Source organism: Bufo bufo, chromosome 5, assembly GCF_905171765.1.
Source record: "Bufo bufo chromosome 5, aBufBuf1.1, whole genome shotgun sequence".
Classification (NCBI taxonomy): domain Eukaryota; kingdom Metazoa; phylum Chordata; class Amphibia; order Anura; family Bufonidae; genus Bufo; species Bufo bufo.
Window position 1 is genome coordinate 42,820,953 of NC_053393.1, and position 22,463 is coordinate 42,843,415.

The 22,463-nt window shown below is 45.7% G+C and overlaps 1 protein-coding gene across 2 annotated transcripts; it reads left to right on the forward strand.

Annotated features, from left to right (window-relative positions):
• The first annotated feature begins 53 nt into the window (after positions 1-53).
• Positions 54-21,880, forward strand: TATDN1 (TatD DNase domain containing 1). Of its 2 annotated transcripts, none has more exons than XM_040431677.1 (12): positions 54-270; positions 2,431-2,496; positions 4,448-4,497; positions 5,258-5,321; positions 5,416-5,559; positions 6,553-6,595; positions 7,149-7,234; positions 8,590-8,630; positions 10,460-10,536; positions 16,566-16,636; positions 20,195-20,321; positions 21,197-21,880. In XM_040431677.1, the coding sequence occupies exons 1-12, from the start codon at positions 195-197 to the stop codon at positions 21,297-21,299; spliced, it is 948 nt and encodes a 315-aa protein (XP_040287611.1). In that variant the 5' UTR covers positions 54-194; the 3' UTR covers positions 21,300-21,880. The 2 variants fall into 2 exon arrangements, with proteins under 2 accessions (XP_040287611.1, XP_040287612.1); XM_040431678.1 differs by lacking the exon at positions 54-270 and adding an exon at positions 499-662 and having other exon boundaries at positions 21,197-21,847.
• The last annotated feature ends 583 nt before the right edge of the window (positions 21,881-22,463 follow it).

Below are 22,463 nucleotides of genomic sequence, written 5' to 3' on the forward strand. Positions count from 1 at the left end.
AATGTTCTCCATAATAAAGACATATTTACAATAACTGTCCCGAGAGGGGGAAACTGTTACATTGTGGTGTTTTGCTTGATGGACGTGCTCCTTATTTCGTCTATGTTGGGTGTACCAGGGATGAGTGTTACTATGGGGATTTGGGTGTAGCAAGAATCTTTTGAAGGGTGTACCAAGATGGTTGGTAGCTCCTAATGCATGCTGGGAAAAGGAGAGAGAGAGAGAGGCTCAGCCACGCTGGATTCAATATGTCAGTCTTCAGATTCATTGGTAAGAGGATCATTGCATCTCCATGTATTATACCCCTCATACTCTGCAAACTGTGGCTGTCCTATAGGGGTGAAACTACAACCCCCAGGATCTCCTGACAGTCTGCTGCGGTCAGTGCATCCTGGGAGTTGTAGTTAGACCAAGGCAGGAGAGTCTCAGTTTGCAGAGCACTAATGTAGGTACTAAAGGTATAACTAGGTCCTGTATATTGGTACTGAATAAAAAAAAATGGGGCCATAAGGACAACATGAAGACTTCAAGACCAGTCCTAGTCAGTGTATACCTAAGGGGCAGATCAAAGTGTGCGCCTTTCTGTGTCACATGACCTAGCGGATACGAAATAGAGGACGGATGTGTACTAGTGATCCAGATGCCACTACCACCTTCTCCATGTGAGTCTGGATACAGGGAATAGAGGGGTGCTACTTCTGAACCCCTTGAGGGTGTGGTCTGGTTTGGGCCTTAAAGGGGTTGTCCGGGCTACAGATATTGCTGACCTATCCTCAGGTGACCAATATCAGATCGGTGATGGCTCCAGAAACTGTACAGTGTATGAAGGGGAAGGCGCCGTCCAGTAAGAAGTGGCTGTGCTGGCAGCACTGGAAATGACTCATTGGATGGAGCCTTCTGCATCTGTTCAGAACGGATCCGTTTGTACTATCTGTAACATAGCCAAGACGGATCCGTCTTGAACACCACTGAAAGTCAATGGAGGACGGATCCGTTTTCTATTGTGCCAGATTGTGTCAGTGAAAATGGATCCGTCCCTATTGACTTACATTGTGTGCCAGGACGGATCCGTTTGGCTCAGTTTCATCAGACGCAAGCAGCGTTTTGGTGTCCGTCTCCAAAGCAGAATGGAGACTGAACCGATGCAAACTGATGCATTCTGAGCAGATCCTTTTCCATTCAGAACGCAAACTGATCCGTTTTGGACCGCTTGTGAGAGCCCTGAACGGATCTCACAAACAGAACTTAGTACTTAGGGTACTTTCACACTTGCGTTAAAGTTTTCCGGTATTGAGTTCCGTCCTCGGGGCTCTATACCGGAAAAAAAATGATCAGTTTTATCCTAATGCATTCTGAATGGAGAGCAATCCGTTCAGGATGCATCAGTTCAGTTCCTCTTACGTTTTTTGGCCGGAGAAAATACCGCAGCATGCTGCAGTTTTCTCTCCGGCCAAAAATCCTGAACACTTCCATTGAAATGCATTAATGCCGGATCCGACTCCAAGTGTTCCAGCAAAACGGATCTGGTTTTGCGGTCTGCGCATGCGCAGACCTTTAAAAATGAGAAAAGAATAAATACTGGATCCGTTTTTCTGGATGACAACCGGAAAGACGGATCCGGTATTGCAATGTGTTTGTGAGACGGATCCTCATCCGGATCTGTCTCACAAATGCATCCGTTTGTGTCTGGATTGCCGGAATCCTCTGCCCCAAGTGTGAAAGTGGTCTTAGGCTACTTTCACACTTGCGTTCGGAGCGGATCCATCTGGTGTCTGTACAGATGGATCCGCTCCTATAATGCAAACGATGGTATCCGTTCAGAACGGATCCGTCTGCATTATATTTCAGAAAAAAATCTAAGTGTAAAAGTTAGTCAGACGGATCCGTCCAGACTTTACATTGAAAGTCAATGGGGGACGGATCCATTTGAAATTGCACCATATTGTGTCAACTTCAAACTGATCCGTCCCCATTGACTTACATTGTAAGTCTGGACGGATCCATTTGGCTCTGCACGGCCAGGCGGACACGAAAATGCTGCAAGCTGCGTTCGGGTGTCCGCCTGCTGAGCGGAACGGAGGCCAAGCGGTGCCAGACTGATGCATTCTGAGCGGATCCGCATCCACTCAGAATGCATTGGGGCTGGACGGATCCGTTCGGGGCCGCTTGTGAGAGCCTTCAAACGGAGCTCACAAGCGGAGCCCCGAACGCAAGTGTGAAAGTAGCCTAAGGTGGACAAAGAAATAAGGAAAAGAACAAACAGCAGGTGGAGCTATACAGATGCATTTTATTAAATAACTCACTGGCTATACTACATTTTTAAGTACATGCAATTACAAAAGTGTTCAGACCCAGGTGCTGGTTTTGAAAACTGTGGAATATTTTTTATGGGACAACCCCTTTAAGGCATTTTTACTGCTTTGTTTGCAGATATTGGGATAAATCTGACTGATCCTATGTTTAGAGGGATATACAGAGGCACAAAGAAACATCAAGGTGAGTGTGATTGTATATAACCAAACCATACAGAAATAAAAATACATATGCATGTAAATACATACCATACAGTACTTATAAATAATACTGCGTTGCTGCACATAAGCAACACGTCACCACCACTAGGTGGAGCTCACTGCCTACAGAATTATACAGCTCCCACTGAAGAGAGATCACAAACAACCCCCCATCACATTCTGACATACGCCCATGGAAAGGCTAGCCAATAGTCATGCTAGATAATCAGGTGATGAATTGCATATTGTGGGTTTATTATGTAATAGGATTTTGCATGGATACCACCAACCTGCACCAGCTGTGGTTCACCCCCACAATTGGCCTCATGTATGAAAATTAGCACCAACAGGAAATGGACCATACAGATTTTAGCTTTTATTTCACCAATGCAGGTCTGATAATAGAAGAAATAATCTGATTGGGCGCTGTGGCCCCCTTCTGTGATCACAAATCTGCTGTTTTAAGTAGTGTTGTTAGCGGGAAACCCCTTTTAAGGAGTTCCCTGGCTTCATCATGTTTTATCTGCTCCTCGCTTTCCTTCCCCTTATCGCAGCATCACTGCATCCTGGCAGGAAGTTTACCAGCAGAACTTCCTGCTTCTAATTAATGTCATTGGAGCACACAGCACCATGGGTATGCTGCCAGCTACCACTAGGAGGCGACAATAGATATATAAAAAAAAAAAAGGTTGGTTCCACCCAGGTGGTCTATACCCTCTCCACAGTCACTGGGCTAATCAGTTTTAGTCTAGTGTCCGTAGGAGGCAGACACGACCTGATTTTCTCCTGAAGGTCTTGCTGCTATTTTTTTGCTCCCCCTACACTTTAAGCCTCTTTCACACTACCGTTTTTTGTTTCCGTTTTGCGGGCCGTTTTTTGCGTTCCGTATACGGTCCATATACGGAACCATTAATTTCAATAGGTCCGCAAAAAAATGGAATGTACTCCGTATGCATTCCGTTTCCGTATTTCCGTCCCGTTAAAAGATAGAACATGTCCTATATTTGGCCGCAAATCACGTTCTGTGGCTCCATTAAAGTCAATGGGTCCGCAAAAAAAACGGAGTGCATACGGAAATGCATCCGTATGTCTTCCATATCCGTTCCGTTTTTGGCGGAACCATCTATTGAAAATGTTATGCCCAGCCCAATTTGTTCTATGTAATTACTTTATACTGTATATGTCATACGGAAAAATGGAACCGAAATGGAAACACAACGGAAACAAAAAAACGCAACAACGAATCTGTGAAAAATGGACCGCAAAACACTGAAATAGCCATACGGTAGTGTGAAAGAGGCCTTACAGGTTGTACAGCAGGTTTTATCCTGCAGCAGGTGGTCTTCATCGTGGATGTCCACTTTAGTAGCACCCCCTGCCGGGTCAGCATCACTGCATCCTGACAGGAAGTTTACAAGCAGAACTTCCTGTTTTCATCAGCTTCCTGCTAGGTTTTCTAACCAATCCCATCATGTTTTGCTCTGTAATGTTTCGCAGGGTTTGCTCTGCAGTTGTCACACCTCCTATGGCTCCCCTCTCCATGTTTTCAAGCCCTGAGAAAATTTACAGAACCTAGAATGCTGGGATTGGTTAGAAATCCTAGCAGGAAGCTGATGAAAACAGGAAGTTCTGCAAGTAAACATTCTGCCAGGATGCAGTGATGCCGAGAACAGGGGAAGGAAAGCGCTGACATGAAAAGCAGGTATATGAGCCAACACGATGCTGTGTTTGGAGTACTTTGGGCAGATAAAAATTTTATTATGAAACCGGAGAGCCCCTTTAATACTCAGTTGCCATATAACACAACACTGGACGCTTGTTTGTCATGGGGTTGGAGAGTCAGGAGCTGCAGGAAACAAGACAGTGGGCCACATGTGGCCCCTCCTGCAATATACAACACTGCCTTGCACAACAGTAATGTTTTATGTTCACAGATGACTTTGCAGATATTATCGAACGTGCCGTGAAGATCGGCGTGGAGAAGGTAAGAGGAGCGCCCCATACACACCGTACCGCCTCACAATGGCCGCAGTAGATGTCCATGAAATTATTCCTAGCAGAGTCGCTAATAAGTCAAGTGATCGATTATGTAGTGTGGGTTTATTACAGAATGGGAATACAGCCCAAGTAGACAATCCCTTTAAAGGGCATCTGTCAGCAGTTTTGTACCTATGACACTGGCTGACCTGTTACATGTGCGCTTGGCAGCTGAAGACGTCTGTGTTGGTCCCATGTTCATATGTGCCCGCATTGCTAAGAAAAAAATGAAGTTTTAGTATATGCAAATGAACCTCTAGGAGCAACAGGGGTGTTACCATTACACCTAGAGGCTCTGCTCTGTCTACAACTGCACTTTGACTGAGCAAGGCAGTGAAAAAGTGATCACACCTGGCCCTGTCAATCAAAGTGGAAAGGGAGCGGCAGTTGCAGAGAGAGCAGAGCCTCTAGGTGTAACGGTAACGCCCCCATTGCTCCTAGAGTCTCATTTACATATATTAAAACATCATATTTCACATATGAACATGGGATCAACACAGATGCCTTCAGCTGCCAAGCGCACATGGAACAGGTCAGCCAGTGTCATAGGTACAGAACTGCTGACAGATGCCCTCTTTTTTTTTTGTGGGGGGGGGGGGGGGGGGGGGTTGTGTCTCTTTAAGAAGTCCTTTTTGTTGTCCAGTTAGCACGTCCCTCAGTTGTCACCCAAAACTAGCCAAACTTCAATTTTTTTTTTTCTTCCTCAGTTTATGATCACAGGAGGAAACCTACACGAGAGCAAAGAAGCGATAGAGATGGCCCGGAGCAATGGTATTCATCAAGAAAATGAGTAGACTACAATGGAGGATGGAGACAGGTGGAGCTCTGATACAAATATATGTGTTTTTGTAAATACCTTTGACAGGTCGCTTCTTCGGCACCGTCGGCTGCCATCCTACCAGGTGTGGGGAGTTTGAGGCTGGAGATCCAGACCAGTACTTATCAGATCTACAGAAGCTGATAGAGGACAATAAAGGGAGGGTCGTGGCTGTCGGGGAGTGTGGCCTGGGTGAGTGTGATGCCGATCTCAGCTGCTAATTCAGCTTCTCTACCTAGAGTGACCCTAGTGGTCAGTAAGGGCCCTACTGCCCAGATCCCTACTCCTGGCTTCTCTCTATGACCTCCCCTTTAAAAGAGTCTTCACATTACTAGGCTATGACATTACTTTATGAGTGGTGGGGGTCTGACCTCTGAGAATGAAGGGGCCACAGCAGTGATTCAGCCCTGCGGCCCCTTCAGCCTTCTGTCCCACTGCTCCCTGCACCACCAGTGGTATTAATGGGCTGCAGGGCTGAATCAGTGCCATGGGCCTATCATTCCCTGGCCCCAGAGGTCGGACCCTCACCAGTCATAAAGTGATGTGCCATCGTTTCATAAAATAGGAGTACCCCTTTAAAGGGGTATTCCATGGTTTTGGATAGGCCATAAACATAAGATGACACCCCTCACCCCGCCGATCGGCCATTACCCTGCAGCCCTGGCTACAAAATTACGCAGCCCCATCCATTGTGTAGTGGACGGAACTGGTAACTGCGGCGCGGTAACCGGCTGCATCCACCACGCAGTGGACAGAGCTCTGTGGTTCTGGTGCGCGGTGTCTGACTCGCATTGATCCTGCGGATAGGTCATCAATGTCAAAATCCTGGGCAACCCCTTTAAAGGGGTATCCCCATTTTATGAAGTGACGGCATATCACTAGGGTATGCCAGGTTTCCACAATATAGGAAAAGGTGCCATCCTACAAGCATTCCTGCTGGCCCAGGCTGGCACTTTTTCCTATATTATGGAAGCACGGCCACCGCTGCTGGATTACATGGTGGCAGTGTGTAACGTGATGGAAACATGAGTCCAGGATATATGGACAATCACAACACATTAGTAAGAGCCTTGTATTAACTTTGTCTACAGAAAAAAACGATTTGCAGCAGTAAGACAACACAATCGGCTCTGCTGCACCTTTATTATTCATATGCTGAAATAAATCCGTTTTTTTTCCTTACAGACTTTGATAGACTGGAGTTTTGCCCAAAGGAAACACAACTGAAGTAAGAAACATTTCTCTGTAATTCGGTTCAGTATTTTGCATGATTAAAATTTGGCCTCAAAACTGAAAATGAGCAAATTTAGCAATAAATTTAGCTTATCAAATCCTCTCTAATCCCTCCACCCCCCGGTCCTGAATCCGCCACAGCTTGCACTGTCCCTCCATGCTTAACATCCACAGTAGAAACCCATAGGTGACTGGCGCTCATAGGCCGGGGGGCAGCAAAAAAGTCACTGCAGACAAAACCTCATGGCGGTAGCTTCATATTGGATGGCAGCACTGTTTGTGGTCAGACCACCAATTACCAAAACGGTGATACTCAGCTGGCAGCCCACCAGTGGCGTGTGGCCCTTATGCGCTGCCCATAGGCAAGGGGGAAAGCCAGTTATTTGGCCACAGCTTCCATCTCCAGGGTTATGATGAGGCTGGTGAAATGGGATTACATTACCTAGACCTCCAAATAATTCTGCTGGACCACCTCTGGCTTGTGTTGAGTGCCTTACTACACATTGTGTTATTCTAATAATTTTTATCTTTACTATCTTTCTATAAAGGTATTTTGAGAAGCAGTTTGCCCTGGCTGAGAAGTCTAAGCTCCCCATGTTCCTGCACTGTAGGAATGCACACAAGGAGTTTCTAGGTACGTCTGAGAGTCTTACGGGGGTTGTCCGGTACTTACTGATGACCTATCCTGAAGATAGATTATCAGATCGGTGAGGGTCGGTCTCCAAGCACCCCCACCGATCACCCGTTTCGGGCAGCTATACAGTGGACAGAACCAGAAGGCTGCCCGGATTGGTGGGAGTGCCAGAGCCCCATTTATCTATTTATGACCGATCCTGAGGATAAGCCATCAATATCGAAGACCTACTAGAAGAAAATGAAAAGAGGGCCCTTTAGTGTACCTGAAGTTACCATCTCTTCCTGGCTGTGTGTCTGTCTGGATCGCTGTCAATCACAAGGTCTCCATGACAAAACTATTAGACATAGTAGGGGATATATTATCCTCAGAATCTTTTTGTCCATTCTGAGGTTTTCTTCTTACGACTTAAAATGTCTGTCTTTCATCGCTTCATTAAATTCTTCGGTCCAAAATCCTATTCAGATTAATTTATTACTACTACTGCTATTAATAGTAATCTTCATAGGGGTCGGAGCTCCATTTTGTGATGGCAAACTCCAAATGCTTCTCTTCAGAGTTGAAATAATTCTGGCTTCCAGCAGCCACCACTAGAGGGAGCTCACTGAATGCAGACCTGTACAGCTGCGTTGAACTCAGTCATAAAAATTGCAGTGAGCTCCCCTTAGTGGTGAATGTGAGAAGAGCAGCAGATTTGGTCAGCAGCACATAGCACCAGCACAGTGTCGATCACACTGGTGTGCTGAGTAAAGATCTGGCGTGGTCTCCCCTGGTGATACTTCTGGTGCCCAGTTCTCATGACCATATGGGCCCTGGTTCTGTACATGTCCAGTGATTCTGCCTGTATGCACCAACTCATTTCAGTGTTGAAGTTCTTAAAGGGGGTTATCCCATCTTAGACAATGGGGGCTTATCGCTAGGATATGCCCCCATTGTCTGATAGGTGCGGGTCCCACCTCTGGGACCTACACCTACAAGGAGAAAGTTGAGGAGGGCACACTGCGCATGCGCAGCTGCCCTCCATTCATTTCTATGGAGCCGCTGAAAATAGCCGAGCGCTGGCTCGGCTATTTCCGTCGGCCCCATAAAAATGAATGGGAGCGGTGGCCGCACATGCGCGGTGCTCTCCCATTCACTTCAATGGGAGAGGCGGGGAGCTGCGCCTGCTGGTGGACGGACCCCGGGAAACCCAGGGTCCTCCAGCCACAACTCCCCACGGCTCCGTTCTCCTTGTAGGTGCGGGTCCCGGCGGTGGGACCCGCACCTATCAGACAATGGGGGCATATCCTAGCGATATGCCCCCATTGTCTAAGATGGGAAGAATACCCCTTTAAATTCTCCTTGATCTTTTTCAGATATAATGCAGAGAAATCGAGAGCGCTGTGCCGGAGGAGTGGTGAGTATGTGATGTGACCGCAGCTGAGGCCTTACTATCAAATTCTACCATCAGTACAACAAGTTCTCCAACTTTCTAGCAACCATCTCAGATCTTCAACACTTTCAAAAACTCAGCTTGCTGTCGCTGAACAGAAATATCTTTGTCTTATTTGTCAGTTAATGACACATCGGTTACACAAATCTGTTTCCATTCACTGACAAGAAGCAAAGGAATTGAAGCACTAAGTATATTACATTTTACAGTAGTTAATCTTTATCTGCTGCAGCGTGGCCATCTAGAGGCTGCATGTCACTTGATGGTGCTGCTGTGCTGTAGGTTATATGCATAAGGCGACTGGCATGACTCCCAATCCATCAGAAGTGGAGTACCAATGTCATAAAGATGGTCAGCGTAGCTTTCCATGGCGACAGCTGAATGACAACCACTGTGGTGACCCCGAGTGTTCAGAGCAGTTGTCGCTTCCCTTTCCCCACTGCCATGCATGTTTCAGCCAGCAGAGGGCAACAATGAGCACAAGTGAAAGCTCGTTCCAGCAGAAGAATATGAAATCTGTTCTGCATCCTGAGGCATGATGGGAATTACACAATTATTAAATGAAATTATTTATCAAAGCCTATTTTCCATGAATGTAAGGTGCTAGAATATTATCAGATGTGACCGCACCCACTAATATCGTGCACCCATGCAGTAAAGGGACTGTATACACAGTGGATAGGTTAAAGGGGTTTTCCAAGATTTTAATACTGATGACCTATCCTCAGTATCTGATCGGTGGGGGTCCGGCAACCCGGGACCCCCACCGATCAGCTGTTTGAGAAGTCACCGGCGCTCCTCTGAGCCCCGCGGTTTTCCTAGGCCATGTGATGTCACGTTCATCGGTCACATGGCCTAGGCGCAGCTCAGCCCCATAGAAGTGAATGGGGCTGAGCGCGATACCAAGCACAGCCGCTATGTAATGTACAGAGCTGTGCTTGGTGAGCACAGAGAAGGCCGCGGCGCTCACAGGAGCGCTGCTGCCTCACAGCTTATTGGCGGGGGTCCCGGGTGTTGGACCCCCCCCACTAATTAGATACTGATGACCTATCCTGAGAATAGGTCATCAGTAGAGTTGAACGAACCTGCCTTTTTGCAGGTTCCAGTTCGGGGTTTAAGTGAATTACGTAACGGATTCTGTTCTCACGGAATCCATCACGTAATTCAATGCCGGCATGCCGCGTAATACAAGTGTATGGCCAGCTCCGAGGGTTCCGCTCTGCTGGCCATACACTTGTATTGTGACTAGAGTTGTTAATCTGAAGTCGATTCGTTCAAAACTTCGGAATAATACTGTACGGAGATCCGTCTCTCTGTACAGTATTAGAATGTATGGGCTCCGATGAGCCGAAGTTAGTTATTCACAAAGTCGCGCGTGTTAAATAACTTCGATAGTTGATTTTTAAAGTGGAAAACCACTTTAAAACTTGAAACCGAACTCCGCTTTGGTTCAGAGGTAGCAGTCAGATCCGAAGTAGAGTTTGGTTTTTAAGTTTTAAAGTGGTTTTCCACTTTAAAAATCAATTACCGAAGTTATTCAACAAAGTCACGCGCGACTTCGTGAATAACTTACTTCGGCTCATCGGAGACCATACATTCGCTCAACTCTAATTATGACGGCATGCAAAACGGAATCCATCAGGTAATTCACTTAAACCCCGAACAGGAACCTGCCAAAAAAACAGGTTCGCTCAACTCTAGTCATCAGTATTAAAATCTCGGAAAAAGCCTTTTAATTACGTAATCTATTCCATGGGTCGGGCTGAACTTGTCATATGTATCAATTCATTTAGGTTCATTCATTCGATGGCACAAAAGAAGACGCAGAAGCAATCGTTGGCCTAGATCTGTATATTGGCATCAATGGCTGGTAAGGAGGAAGGTTATAATTAAAGGGATGCAGTCTGGTCTGCAGGCAGCCGGTTATAGAGCAGGAGGAGCTGATAAGATTAGTATATGATCTTATAGGAACGTATTCCGTATTACTTTTATTCATCTCTCTCTCATTCTGTCGCGTCCGGTAGGCGGAGCTATTGTATAAGTGGACGTACAGAGACAGCTGCCAATCAATGATAGGACCGCCCACTGGACTCCTAAGCCAGAATGAGCAGAGGCTTACATAGAGATCTAGAGTCCTAGAAAACGTCTGTAAGGCATGATAATATGATGTGAGGGGGTTGTCCAGGATTAGAAAATATGGTTGCTTTTACACCCAAAAGGAACACCACTCCTGTCTACAGGTCATGTTTGGTATTGCAGCTCAGTCCTATTGACTAGAACAGAGCTGAGATGCTATACCAGACACAACCCATAGGCAGGTGTGGTGCTGTTTGTGGACTAAATCAGCCATGGTTCTCTAATGCTGGGCAACCCCTTTAAGGGCAGTTTATTATAAGTACAGGTCTAGGATATCCCTGTGCCAAGACCATAAGTATGCGGCCACACAGTTTTTTGGATGAGGTTTTAAGGCAGATCTGTCTGCAGGATTTTCAGCCAAAGCCAGAAGCGAAGTACAAATCCTTCTTTTGTATTTCTGACTAGCAGAAGGACCCGGCTTCGCTCGGGTATATTTAATCTATTTCATTTAATGTTTGTGTGTGTCGTTAAAAGATATAGACAGTATCCCCCATAACAGTGACCTCTACAGCACCCCGCCCCTTAACACTGACTCCCCCCCACAGTGCCCCGCCACTTTAAAATGGGACCTCCATAACAGCCCGCCCCTTTAACACTGAGTTTCACAGCACCCTACTCCCTTGACAGTGACCTCCTTAGGGGCCCGCCCCCTTAAGTGACCTCCACAGTACCCTGCTGCCTTAACAGTGACCTCCACAGTGTCCGTCCCTTTAATAGTGACCTCCACAGTGTCCGTCCCTTTAATAGTGACCTCCACAGTGTCCGTCCCTTTAATAGTGACCTCCACAGTCTCCGTCCCTTTAATAGTGACCTCCACAGTGTCCGTCCCTTTTAATAGTGACCTCCACAGTGTCCGTCCCTTTTAATAGTGACCTCCACAGTGTCCGTCCCTTTTAATAGTGACCTCCACAGTGTCCGTCCCTTTTAATAGTGACCTCCACAGTGTCCGTCCCTTTTAATAGTGACCTCCACAGTGTCCGTCCCTTTTAATAGTGACCTCCACAGTGTCCGTCCCTTTTAATAGTGACCTCCACAGTGTCCGTCCCTTTTAATAGTGACCTCCACAGTGTCCGTCCCTTTTAATAGTGACCTCCACAGTGTCCGTCCCTTTTAATAGTGACCTCCACAGTGTCCGTCCCTTTTAATAGTGACCTCCACAGTGTCCGTCCCTTTTAATAGTGACCTCCACAGTGTCCGTCCCTTTTAATAGTGACCTCCACAGTGTCCGTCCCTTTTAATAGTGACCTCCACAGTGTCCGTCCCTTTTAATAGTGACCTCCACAGTGTCCGTCCCTTTTAATAGTGACCTCCACAGTGTCCGTCCCTTTTAATAGTGACCTCCACAGTGTCCGTCCCTTTTAATAGTGACCTCCACAGTGTCCGTCCCTTTTAATAGTGACCTCCACAGTGTCCGTCCCTTTTAATAGTGACCTCCACAGTGTCCGTCCCTTTTAATAGTGACCTCCACAGTGTCCGTCCCTTTTAATAGTGACCTCCACAGTGTCCGTCCCTTTTAATAGTGACCTCCACAGTGTCCGTCCCTTTTAATAGTGACCTCCACAGTGTCCGTCCCTTTTAATAGTGACCTCCACAGTGTCCGTCCCTTTTAATAGTGACCTCCACAGTGTCCGTCCCTTTTAATAGTGACCTCCACAGTGTCCGTCCCTTTTAATAGTGACCTCCACAGTGTCCGTCCCTTTTAATAGTGACCTCCACAGTGTCCGTCCCTTTTAATAGTGACCTCCACAGTGGCTTGCCCCTTTTAATAGTGACCTCCACAGTGGCTTGCCCCTTTTAATAGTGACCTCCACAGTGGCTTGCCCCTTTAACAGTGACCTCAACTATCATGTGTCGCGCAACATTTTTTCTCAACAATTTTTATAATGATAGGCTGTGGTGTTGCACTGTGACATGACAGTGGATTTTTCTGTGACTGTCACCTCGCAGTTGCCACAGGTCGCAGTTCAACACCATAGACTATTATAAAAATTGTCGTGCGACATCAATGTCACAGTGTAGTTGTGCCCTATGTGTCGTGTAGCCCTAGCCGAAAGCTGACCTACAGCAGTGAAGGAAAATAGCTGGGTTGTTATGGAAACCTGGAGTAAAACTGTGTGTATGTGGAGACTAAGGGCCTGCGAGCTTCTATTGGCTGATAGGGGACATGTGACTGTGTGTATGGCAGTTGGGATATGAAGAGAAAGACTTGCAGGCTTGTATTGGCTAATGCAGGTCATTTTTTGGGAATATCTCAGGAATGGTATGTGCTAGAGAGCTGTGACCCCCAAAGAGTTCTTTCCAGGTAGCAAGCAATGTGTATACCAAGTTTCATTGAAATCGATGGTTGCGTTTTTGAGTGATCGCGGAACATACACACACATATATATATATATATATATATATATACAGTACAGACAAAGTTTGGACACACCTTCTCATTCAAAGAGTTTTCTTTATTTTCATGACTATGAAAATTGTAGATTCACACTGAAGGCATCAAAACTATGAATTAACACATGTGGAATTATATACATAACAAACAAGTGTGAAACAACTGAAAATATGTCATATTCTAGGTTCTTCAAAGTAGCCACCTTTTGCTTTGATTACTGCTTTGCACACTCTTGGCATTCTCTTGATGAGCTTCAAGAGGTAGTCCCCTGAAATGGTTTTCACTTCACAGGTGTGCCCTGTCAGGTTTAATAAGTGGGATTTCTTGCCTTATAAATGGGGTTGGGACCATCAGTTGCGTTGAGGAGAAGTCAGGTGGATACACAGCTGATAGTCCTACTGAATAGACTGTTAGAATTTGTATTATGGCAAGAAAAAAGCAGCTAAGTAAAGAAAAACTAGTGGCCATCATTACTTTAAGAAATGAAGGTCAGTCAGTCAGCCGAAAAATTGGAAAAACTTTGAAAGTAAGGGCTATTTGACCATAAAGGAGAGTGATGGGGTGCTGCGCCAGATGACCTGGCCTCCACAGTCACCGGACCTGAGCCCAATCGAGATGGTTTGGGGTGAGCTGGACCGCAGAGTGAAGGCAAAAGGGCCAACAAGTGCTAAGCATCTCTGGGAACTCCTTCAAGACTGTTGGAAGACCATTTCAGGGGACTACCTCTTGAAGCTCATCAAGAGAATGCCAAGAGTGTGCAAAGCAGTAATCAAAGCAAAAGGTGGCTACTTTGAAGAACCTAGAATATGACATATTTTCAGTTGTTTCACACTTGTTTGTTATGTATATAATTCCACATGTGTTAATTCATAGTTTTGATGCCTTCATAGTCATGAAAACAAAGAAAACTCTTTGAATGAGAAGGTGTGTCCAAACTTTTGGTCTGTACTGTGTATATATATATATATATATATATACAGTCATGTGAAAAAATTAGGACACCCTTTGAAAGCATGTGGTTTTTTGTAACATTTTTAATAAATGGTTATTTCATCTCCGTTTCAACAATACAGAGAGATTAAAGTAATCCAACTAAACAAAGAAAACTGAAGAAAAGTCTTTTCAAGATCTTCTGTAAATGTCATTCTACAAAAATGCCTATTCTAACTGAGGAAAAAGATAGGACACCCTCACATGTATTCCCTCTTAAATTGGCTCAGATCTCACACAGGTATATCACACCAGGTGCACATAATTAGTAGATCGTTACTCTGCATGTTGAATGAGGCTTGCCCTATTTAAACCTCAGACATTTAGTTTGGTGTGCTCCTGACTGTTGAAGTGAGAGTGAGCACCATGGTGAGAGCAAAAGAGCTGTCAGAGGACTTCAGAAAAAAGATTGTAGCAGCCTATGAGTCTGGGAAGGGATTTAAAAAGATCTCAAAAGATTTTGAAATCAGCCATTCCACTGTCCGGAAGATAGTCTACAAGTGGAGGGCTTTCAAAACAACTGCCAACATGCCCAGGACTGGTCGCCCCAGCAAGTTCACCCCAAGAGCAGACCGCAAGATGCTAAAAGAGGTATCCAAAAACCCTCAAGTGTCATCTCGAGAACTACAGCAGGCTCTGGCTACTGTTGATGTAGAAGTACATGCCTCTACAATCAGAAAGAGACTGTACAAGTTTAACTTGCATGGGAGGTGTGCAAGGAGGAAACCTTTGCTTTCCAAGAGAAACATCGAGGCCAGACTGACATTTGCCAGCGATAAAGTTGACAAAGACCAGGACTTCTGGAATAATGTTCTTTGGACAGATGAGTCCAAAATTGAATTATTTGGACACAACAGCAGAGGACATGTTTGGCGTAAACCAAACACAGCATTCCAAGAAAAGAACCTCATACCAACTGTGAAGCATGGAGGTGGAAGTGTCATGGTTTGGGGCTGCTTTGCTGCAGCAGGACCTGGTCAGCTCACCATCATAGAATCCACGATGAATTCTACTGTGTATCAGAAGGTGCTTGAAGAACATGTGAGACCATCAGTTAGAAAATTAAAGCTGAAGCGGAACTGGACCATGCAACATGACAATGACCCAAAACATACTAGTAAATCAACCAAAGATTGGCTGAAAAAGAAGAAATGGAGAGTCCTGGAATGGCCAAGTCAAAGTCCAGATTTGAATCCCATTGAGATGCTGTGGGGTGACTTGAAAAGGGCTGTACGTGCAAGAAACCCCTCAAACATCTCACAGCTGAAAAAGTTCTGCATTGAGGAGTGGGGTAAAATTTCCTCAGACCGATGTCGAAGACTGGTAGATGGCTACAAGAACCGTCTCACTGCAGTTATTTCAGCCAAAGGAGGTAACACTCGCTATTAGGGGCAAGGGTGTCCTATCTTTTTCCTCAGTTAGAATAGGCATTTTTGTAGAATGACATTTACAGAAGATCTTGAAAAGACTTTTCTTCAGTTTTCTTTGTTTAGTCGGATTACTTTAATCTCTCTGTATTGTTGAAACGGAGATGAAATAGCCATTTATTAAAAATGTTACAAAAAACCACATGCTTTCAAAGGGTGTCCTAATTTTTTCACAAGACTGTATATATATATATAATTCCTTTCCAATCCACTTCTGACTTTGGCAAAAAAAATCCTGCATCTGCCTCAAAACATCCTCCAAAAAACTCCCTGTGGCCGGACCCTAAAGTTTTTTTTTTAAATATATTAGGAGAAACACAGCACTCCTACTTAAATGTCCGCTGTATTGATGAGAAGAGCGCTCCCTCACTGGCGGCTGCCTCCGTCGCCCATGGGTGGCATCAGGCATCTGAAACTCCAGTGTGTTCCATGCGGATTCCCATCAGATCTCACCCTATACATTGAAGTGCGTGATGAAAACCTGCAGCATTTCCACAGCATAAGGGCATAGTCACGTGGCAGATTTTGGCATCTGCTTAAAAAATGGCATCATAGGGAAAAAAACGCAACATGGATGAACCTCACAAAATGAGGCCAAATCCAAGCTCGGCTCTGCAGCATGTACAACAGTGCAGAAATCCAATGGCCGGCTGAAAAATCTGCCATATGCGTTTATCCAAATGAGCGTGCTGGAGATTGCAGAAATCTGCAGTGCAATCAATTTTTTGCGCAGAATTTTTCTTCTACTTGTGAATTGGGCTTTCTAAAAACCCCTGACTTGTAGTGTCATTTTCTGCGGATTTGCAGTGCGAAATGAGCTCCACAAATCTGCATTGTGTGAAATCGCCCTCAGTATGTCTTCTCCATGAATAACTTGTGTCGCTGACACGGCTCAGCCATTAGTAATGTGCCCACAGAGAGCCATCATTCCCATCTCTTCTCTTTCTCTACTAGTTCCTTAAAAACCGAGTCCAACCTGGAAGTGCTGAAGTCCATACCCAGCGAGAGGCTGATGATAGAGACGGGTAGGTACCATGACAGCGTCCAGTCCTGGAGGAGTCCACCATTATCTACTGGTTCAGTATACTGGGTGACTTTAAAGGGCATCTGTCAGCAGTTTTGTACCTATGACACCGGCTGACCTGTTACATGTGCGCTCGGCAGCTGAAGGCATCTGTGTTGGTCCCATGTTTATATGTGCCCGCATTGCTGAGATAAATGATGTTTTATTATATGCAAATGAGCCTCTAGGAGCAACGGGGGCGTTGTCATTACACCTAGGGGCTCTGCACTATAATTGACAGGACCCGGCAGTGAAAACGTGATCACACCTGGTCCTGTCATTGAAAGTACAGAGGGCGCGGCAGTTGTAGAGAGAGCCGAGCCTCTAGGTGTAATGGTAACGCCCCCATTGCTCCTAGAGGCTCATTTGCATATAATAAAATATCATCTTTCTCAGCAATGCGGGCACATATGAACATGGGACCAACATAGATTCCTTCAGCTGCCGAGCGCACATGTAACAGGTCAGCCAGTGTCATAGGTACAAATCTTTAAAGAGGCCCAATGCTTTAATAATACTGGAATTAGTACTGGAAAGAACCCATCCTGTTTCTGCACCAGTTGTGAGCAATGCTCTCCTCTATATATCAGGCCCTATTCTATAAGATGGATGCTCCTCCACAAATGGTGGCATGATCAGGATGTGGTCTGTATTAGGCTATAGACTGTCAGGACATGCTGGGAGTTGCAGTTTTCCACAGGCTGGCGACCAGTTACGTTGGTGGTGCTGGAAAATGATGGGGGCCGCACTTCAGCTTCTTTCCAGACCAGGTGAACTCTCAAAAACCTAAGTATGGCTTATTAGATCTAGCAGCTCTGACACCCGTCCAGCATCCCGATAATTTCCTGATCTGTCATAGAATTACTGGGACCAGTAGAGGAACTGGGAGTGCCACTCCCTCCCCTTCATACAAGGAGCTTGTTGAGTACTGTGTACAATTCATAGAAAAAGGCAGAAATGGTTTATAACACTTTGTGCCGTCTCTTTTTTTTTTCTTTAAGGATTAGTTGCCCTTTTTGGCACATACAACTTTTTTTTATACTTTTTATTTTTTTACATTTTTTGAGAGGTGGGATAAACAGGTGAGTTACATAATGTTATCATTTTATAGATTGTGTCATCACAGATATGGCAATCTCAATTATTATAAAAAAAAAATTAAACTGTAGATTTTTATTAGCACATTACGTGCAAATTTTTCAATAATACAGAAATAAAGAAGAAAAACAAAGTGATACAGCATAGTTCGTACAGAGTCCACAGTGGACCATTGAGATGTAAAAAAGGCACAGAGACCGCGCATACAGCGGTACAAATACCATGACTATGTCTAATTGGCAAAAGGGATAAGGGTATGGTTATATGGCCTAATCTATGGTCCATGTTCACTCCTGTAATTTTAGTAGGAAAGTACTTTCATTTTTTATTTTTTTTGCTGATTATAGTCACCCCTTCTTTATCTCTTGTGGGGGACACAGGCCATAGACAATGATGTCTTGATGTACGCTACTCACAAAAGGGTAGAGATATTTGGCTTTCAAGTGAAATTTATGGAAAAAGTAAAAAGTTCACTCTACAGTGATATTATATCATATCATGAAAGTCGGGCATTTAAGTAGAAGCAGCAATGGTGATTTCCTCATCTCAAACAATTTATTGAAACAAAAGCCAACCCCAGTGCTGGGTATACCTCCACAAAAAATGTTAGTGTCTCAAGAACCTAAGCATCAATTACAGCTTGACAACGATGTCTCATGATGTTCACAAGTCGACTTATTGTCTGCTGAGGCATGGCATCCCACTCTTCTTGAAGGGCAGCCCTCAGGTTATTGAGGTTCTGGGGTACAGAGTTATGAGCAGACTCGGACTGTCCCATAGGTTTTCAATGGGATTTAGGTCTGGAGAAAGCGCAGGCCACTTCCATTTGAGGTCCCCCAGTCCCTAATGATGCGACCTCGATGAGCTGGTGCACTGTCCTCTATGAAAATGAAATTAGGCCTGTGTTGTTCATGCAGAGGCACAATGACTGGATTAATGATGTTCTTCAAATAGTATGGGCTTGTCACTGGACCATTCACACAGTGAAGGGCAGTTCTGTATTGACTAGACACACCTGCCCACCCTGTAACACCACCACCACCACAGGCTCGTCTGGTGGCAACAGTGGCTGATGCATAGCGCTCACCTTGACATCTCAGACATCGTTGGTGGCCATCATTTCTGCTCAGCGTGAATCGACTTTCATCAGTGAACAGCACTGAGGCCTACTGGTCCATAGTCCAGCGTAGATTCTCCGTGACCCATGGAAAATAATGACGCCTGTGGTCAGGTCCCCTTGCAGGTCAACTAGCACACAGACCACGCTGATGTAAACAATTTCAAATGGTCTGACGTGACATTTGAGTGCCTCTCACCTCCCTTAAATGTGCCTGGAGTTGTGTGGCATTCATCATCCGATTCTACAGGGCATTGTTCACAATGAAGCGATCATCAGTGTAGCCAAAGGACGTCCACTTCTCTGCCTTTCTGTGGCTCTTCCAGTCTCTCTGTATCTCTGATACAACCTGCTGATGACACTCTGTGACGCTCTAAGCTCAGTGGCCACTTTCGTCTGAGAACATCCTGCTTGAAGCCTCGCAATGATGAGGTACTGTTGATCAATTGTTAAGTGCCGTCTTGGTCTCATGATATCAAAATGTGAACAGCATGATGAGGAGGACTGTTTTTAAATTCCAATTCTAATTTAAACCAGGAAATTTATTGGGCGATTTATGGACCAAACACCTGTTGTGAATTTTTCCGTTAAGCTCCTTGTTAGAGAACAGCAAGTTGTGCAAAAAGTACTGGAACATTGAACAGTTGGACATGTGCATTCAAAAGTTTAGAGAAGGTCACATTAAGTTCACCTGTAAAGGTTAGAGGGCATTTTAGGTTCATCCTGAAATTTCAAACACAAGCCAAGTATCCCCAACTTTTTGTGAGTAGTGCAGACAGGGGTGGACTGGGAACTTAAAGTGGCCCCTTGTTGTAGGCAAGTCCAAATTGACAGAAGGTAGGACAACAGAAGTAGGCATAGGCCAGCAATACTGTAGTGCAGCACAAAATGTCGCCCCAGCAGAACCAAATACCACAGTGGAGCACAGTATACTGCCTCAGCAGAACCAGATACCAGAGTGGAGCACAGTATACTGCTGCCCGCCCCACAGTATGAAGCTGTGCCTGATGCTTCTACATTTATTAATGCTGAAAGCATCAGATCTTTTATGCACCTTGCTGACGGCCAAGGGGAGGGATTAAGTGGTCCCCCTGGGCATTGGCCCACCAAGAAATTTCCCTCTATGGCCAATCCGCAAATGACTGCAGACCTTTCTTTTTACCGGCTAGTGGGGGTCTCAGCAACCAGACCATCTGCCATGATCTCAATACACTAGTAACAGCCACCAGTGTTTCCTATGGGAATGGGACTGGTCTTGGATTATTCTCGCAGATGTCTGATGCTGCTGTTCTGTTTTTATGGTAGATGCCCCCTGGTGCGGGGTGAAAAATACTCACGCCGGCTCAAAGTACGTAAAAACCACATTCCCAACGAAAAAGAAGTGGGAGTCAGGACATTGTCTGAAAGACAGGAACGAGCCCTGCCACATAGTGTGAGTATCATCACCTGCCCCTGAGCAAGAGACCTCTGATCCTTTGTTCTTCAGGTCCCAGGGTTTCACCATTCATGTTATAGTTACATCCTAGCCATGGTAATCTCATCTCAGCCATGGCAGGGATCAGAATACCTGTCGTATGTGGCGTCTGTCAGGGTTATGGAAACAGGTAAGCTACTTGTTCTACGTGGTTTCCATAATTTCCATGGAAGTGAAAAGAAGCGATGGAAACTGCGTGGCAGAGCCCACTTGACTGGGTATTTGATCTTAGACATGAATGGCTTAGATGGAAATACCCCATACTTATCGGCTGCTTGCATTACCGGATGACTCTGCAGACCATTGGTCCACAACCAATGGACTGCTAGGTGAAGTACTTTGGTCCATTTTGAACTCAGAAATCAGACCTTTCTGAATGCAAAACCGATATGGATGTGTGAATAAGCCCTTAAAGGGGTTGTCTGTTTTCACGATTAAACTGCACAGCCTTTCAGAACATGCTGCAATAAAGAATGGATATGTACTTACCTACCAGATACTGTGTTGGTGCTCCAGTTTTACCAGCCAGGCTCTATATACCTGGCTGTAGTGGTTACAATACGTCGATAACGTGACCACTGTAGCCAATCATTGGCCTCTTCAAGTGCACCACTGAGGCCAGTGATTGGCTGCAGCAGTCACGTGTCATTAACGTGACATCACCAGAGCGGCGGTGCTAGATCTGGCAGGTAAGTACATAACCATTCTACATTACAGCTTGATCCAGAGGGTTGAATTAAACCGGACAGCCCCTTTAAGTTGCATTCAGTAGAATTTGGGTGGTCTTGGTCTCATTACAGCTGAACCCTTCCACTGTCTGTTTTATATTTCAGACAAGTGCTGGAGATAATGGCAGCGGTTCGAGAAGAGGAACCCGAGGAGCTGGCGAAAACCCTGTACAACAACACAACCAAAGTGTTTTTCCCAGACGTGTAGAGTAATAGCCATTGTGCACTACCTACTACTAAGCAAGTGACCGTTCTGTGCAGAGGATCAGCACCGTATAATGGGGAGCAGTCAGTATGGTGGCTGCCAGTAGCGGCTTCAGTGCATCATTTACCCTTTGCGCCATCTTAAAGGGGGTTTCCAAGCTATAGATATTGATCACCTATCATCCTTTGAATAGGTCATCAATATCAGATCTGCAGGAATCCAACACCCACCAATCAATTGAATGGAATTTAAGCTTCAGTAACCCAGCACAGCCACTACGCAGAGAATAGAGCTGTGCTCCCAGCTCCGTCCTCCGTGTTAGTCAGTGGGGCGCCGGACCCTCACAGAACCGATATTGATGACCCATCTCGAGGATCAGTCATCAATATCTGTAGCCTGGGAAAAGGTGGTGTTGGATTAATCAATCCCAATGTAATATTTATGTTAGAAGTTCTGCTTTTTTTAAATGGTTTACCTTCATCATATGCAAATATAAAAGCTAATATTATAAAGTGTGAGCCACTATTAATTGATCCTGCTCAATCCCTTTCTTATGGTCCTGACTTGCTTCCAGACGTGCAAAGGAACCAGAATGTGGACCCATTCCACAGCGTGCTCAACATGTGATGGTGGGGAGGACCCTAGAGGCTCGCAGGGTGCTCAACATGTGAGGGTGGGGAGGATCCTGGAGGCTCGCAGCGTGCTCAACATGTGAGGGTGGGGAGGATCCTGGAGGCTCGCAGCGTGCTCAACATGTGAGGGTGGGGAGGATCCTGGAGGCTCGCAGCGTGCTCAACATGTGATGGTGGGGAGGACCCTGGAGGCTCGCAGCGTGCTCAACTTGTGAGGGTGGGGAGGACCCTGGAGGCTCGCAGCGTGCTCAACTTGTGAGGGTGGGGAGGATCCTGGAGACTTGCAGCATGCTAAAAGTTCGGGTGGTGAGGAGTTTGGCAGGCTGCTCGATGCGTGAGGGTGATGAGGATCCTGGAGGTTGGCAGGCTTCGCAACATGTGAAGGTGGTGAGAACCCTGAAGGCTTGCAGCGTGCTCAACATGTGAGGGTGGTGAGGACCCTGGAGGCTCGCAGCGTGCTCAACATGTGAGGGTGGTGAAGATCCTGGAGACTAGCAGCGTGCTCAACATGTGAGGGTGGTAAGGACCCTGGAGG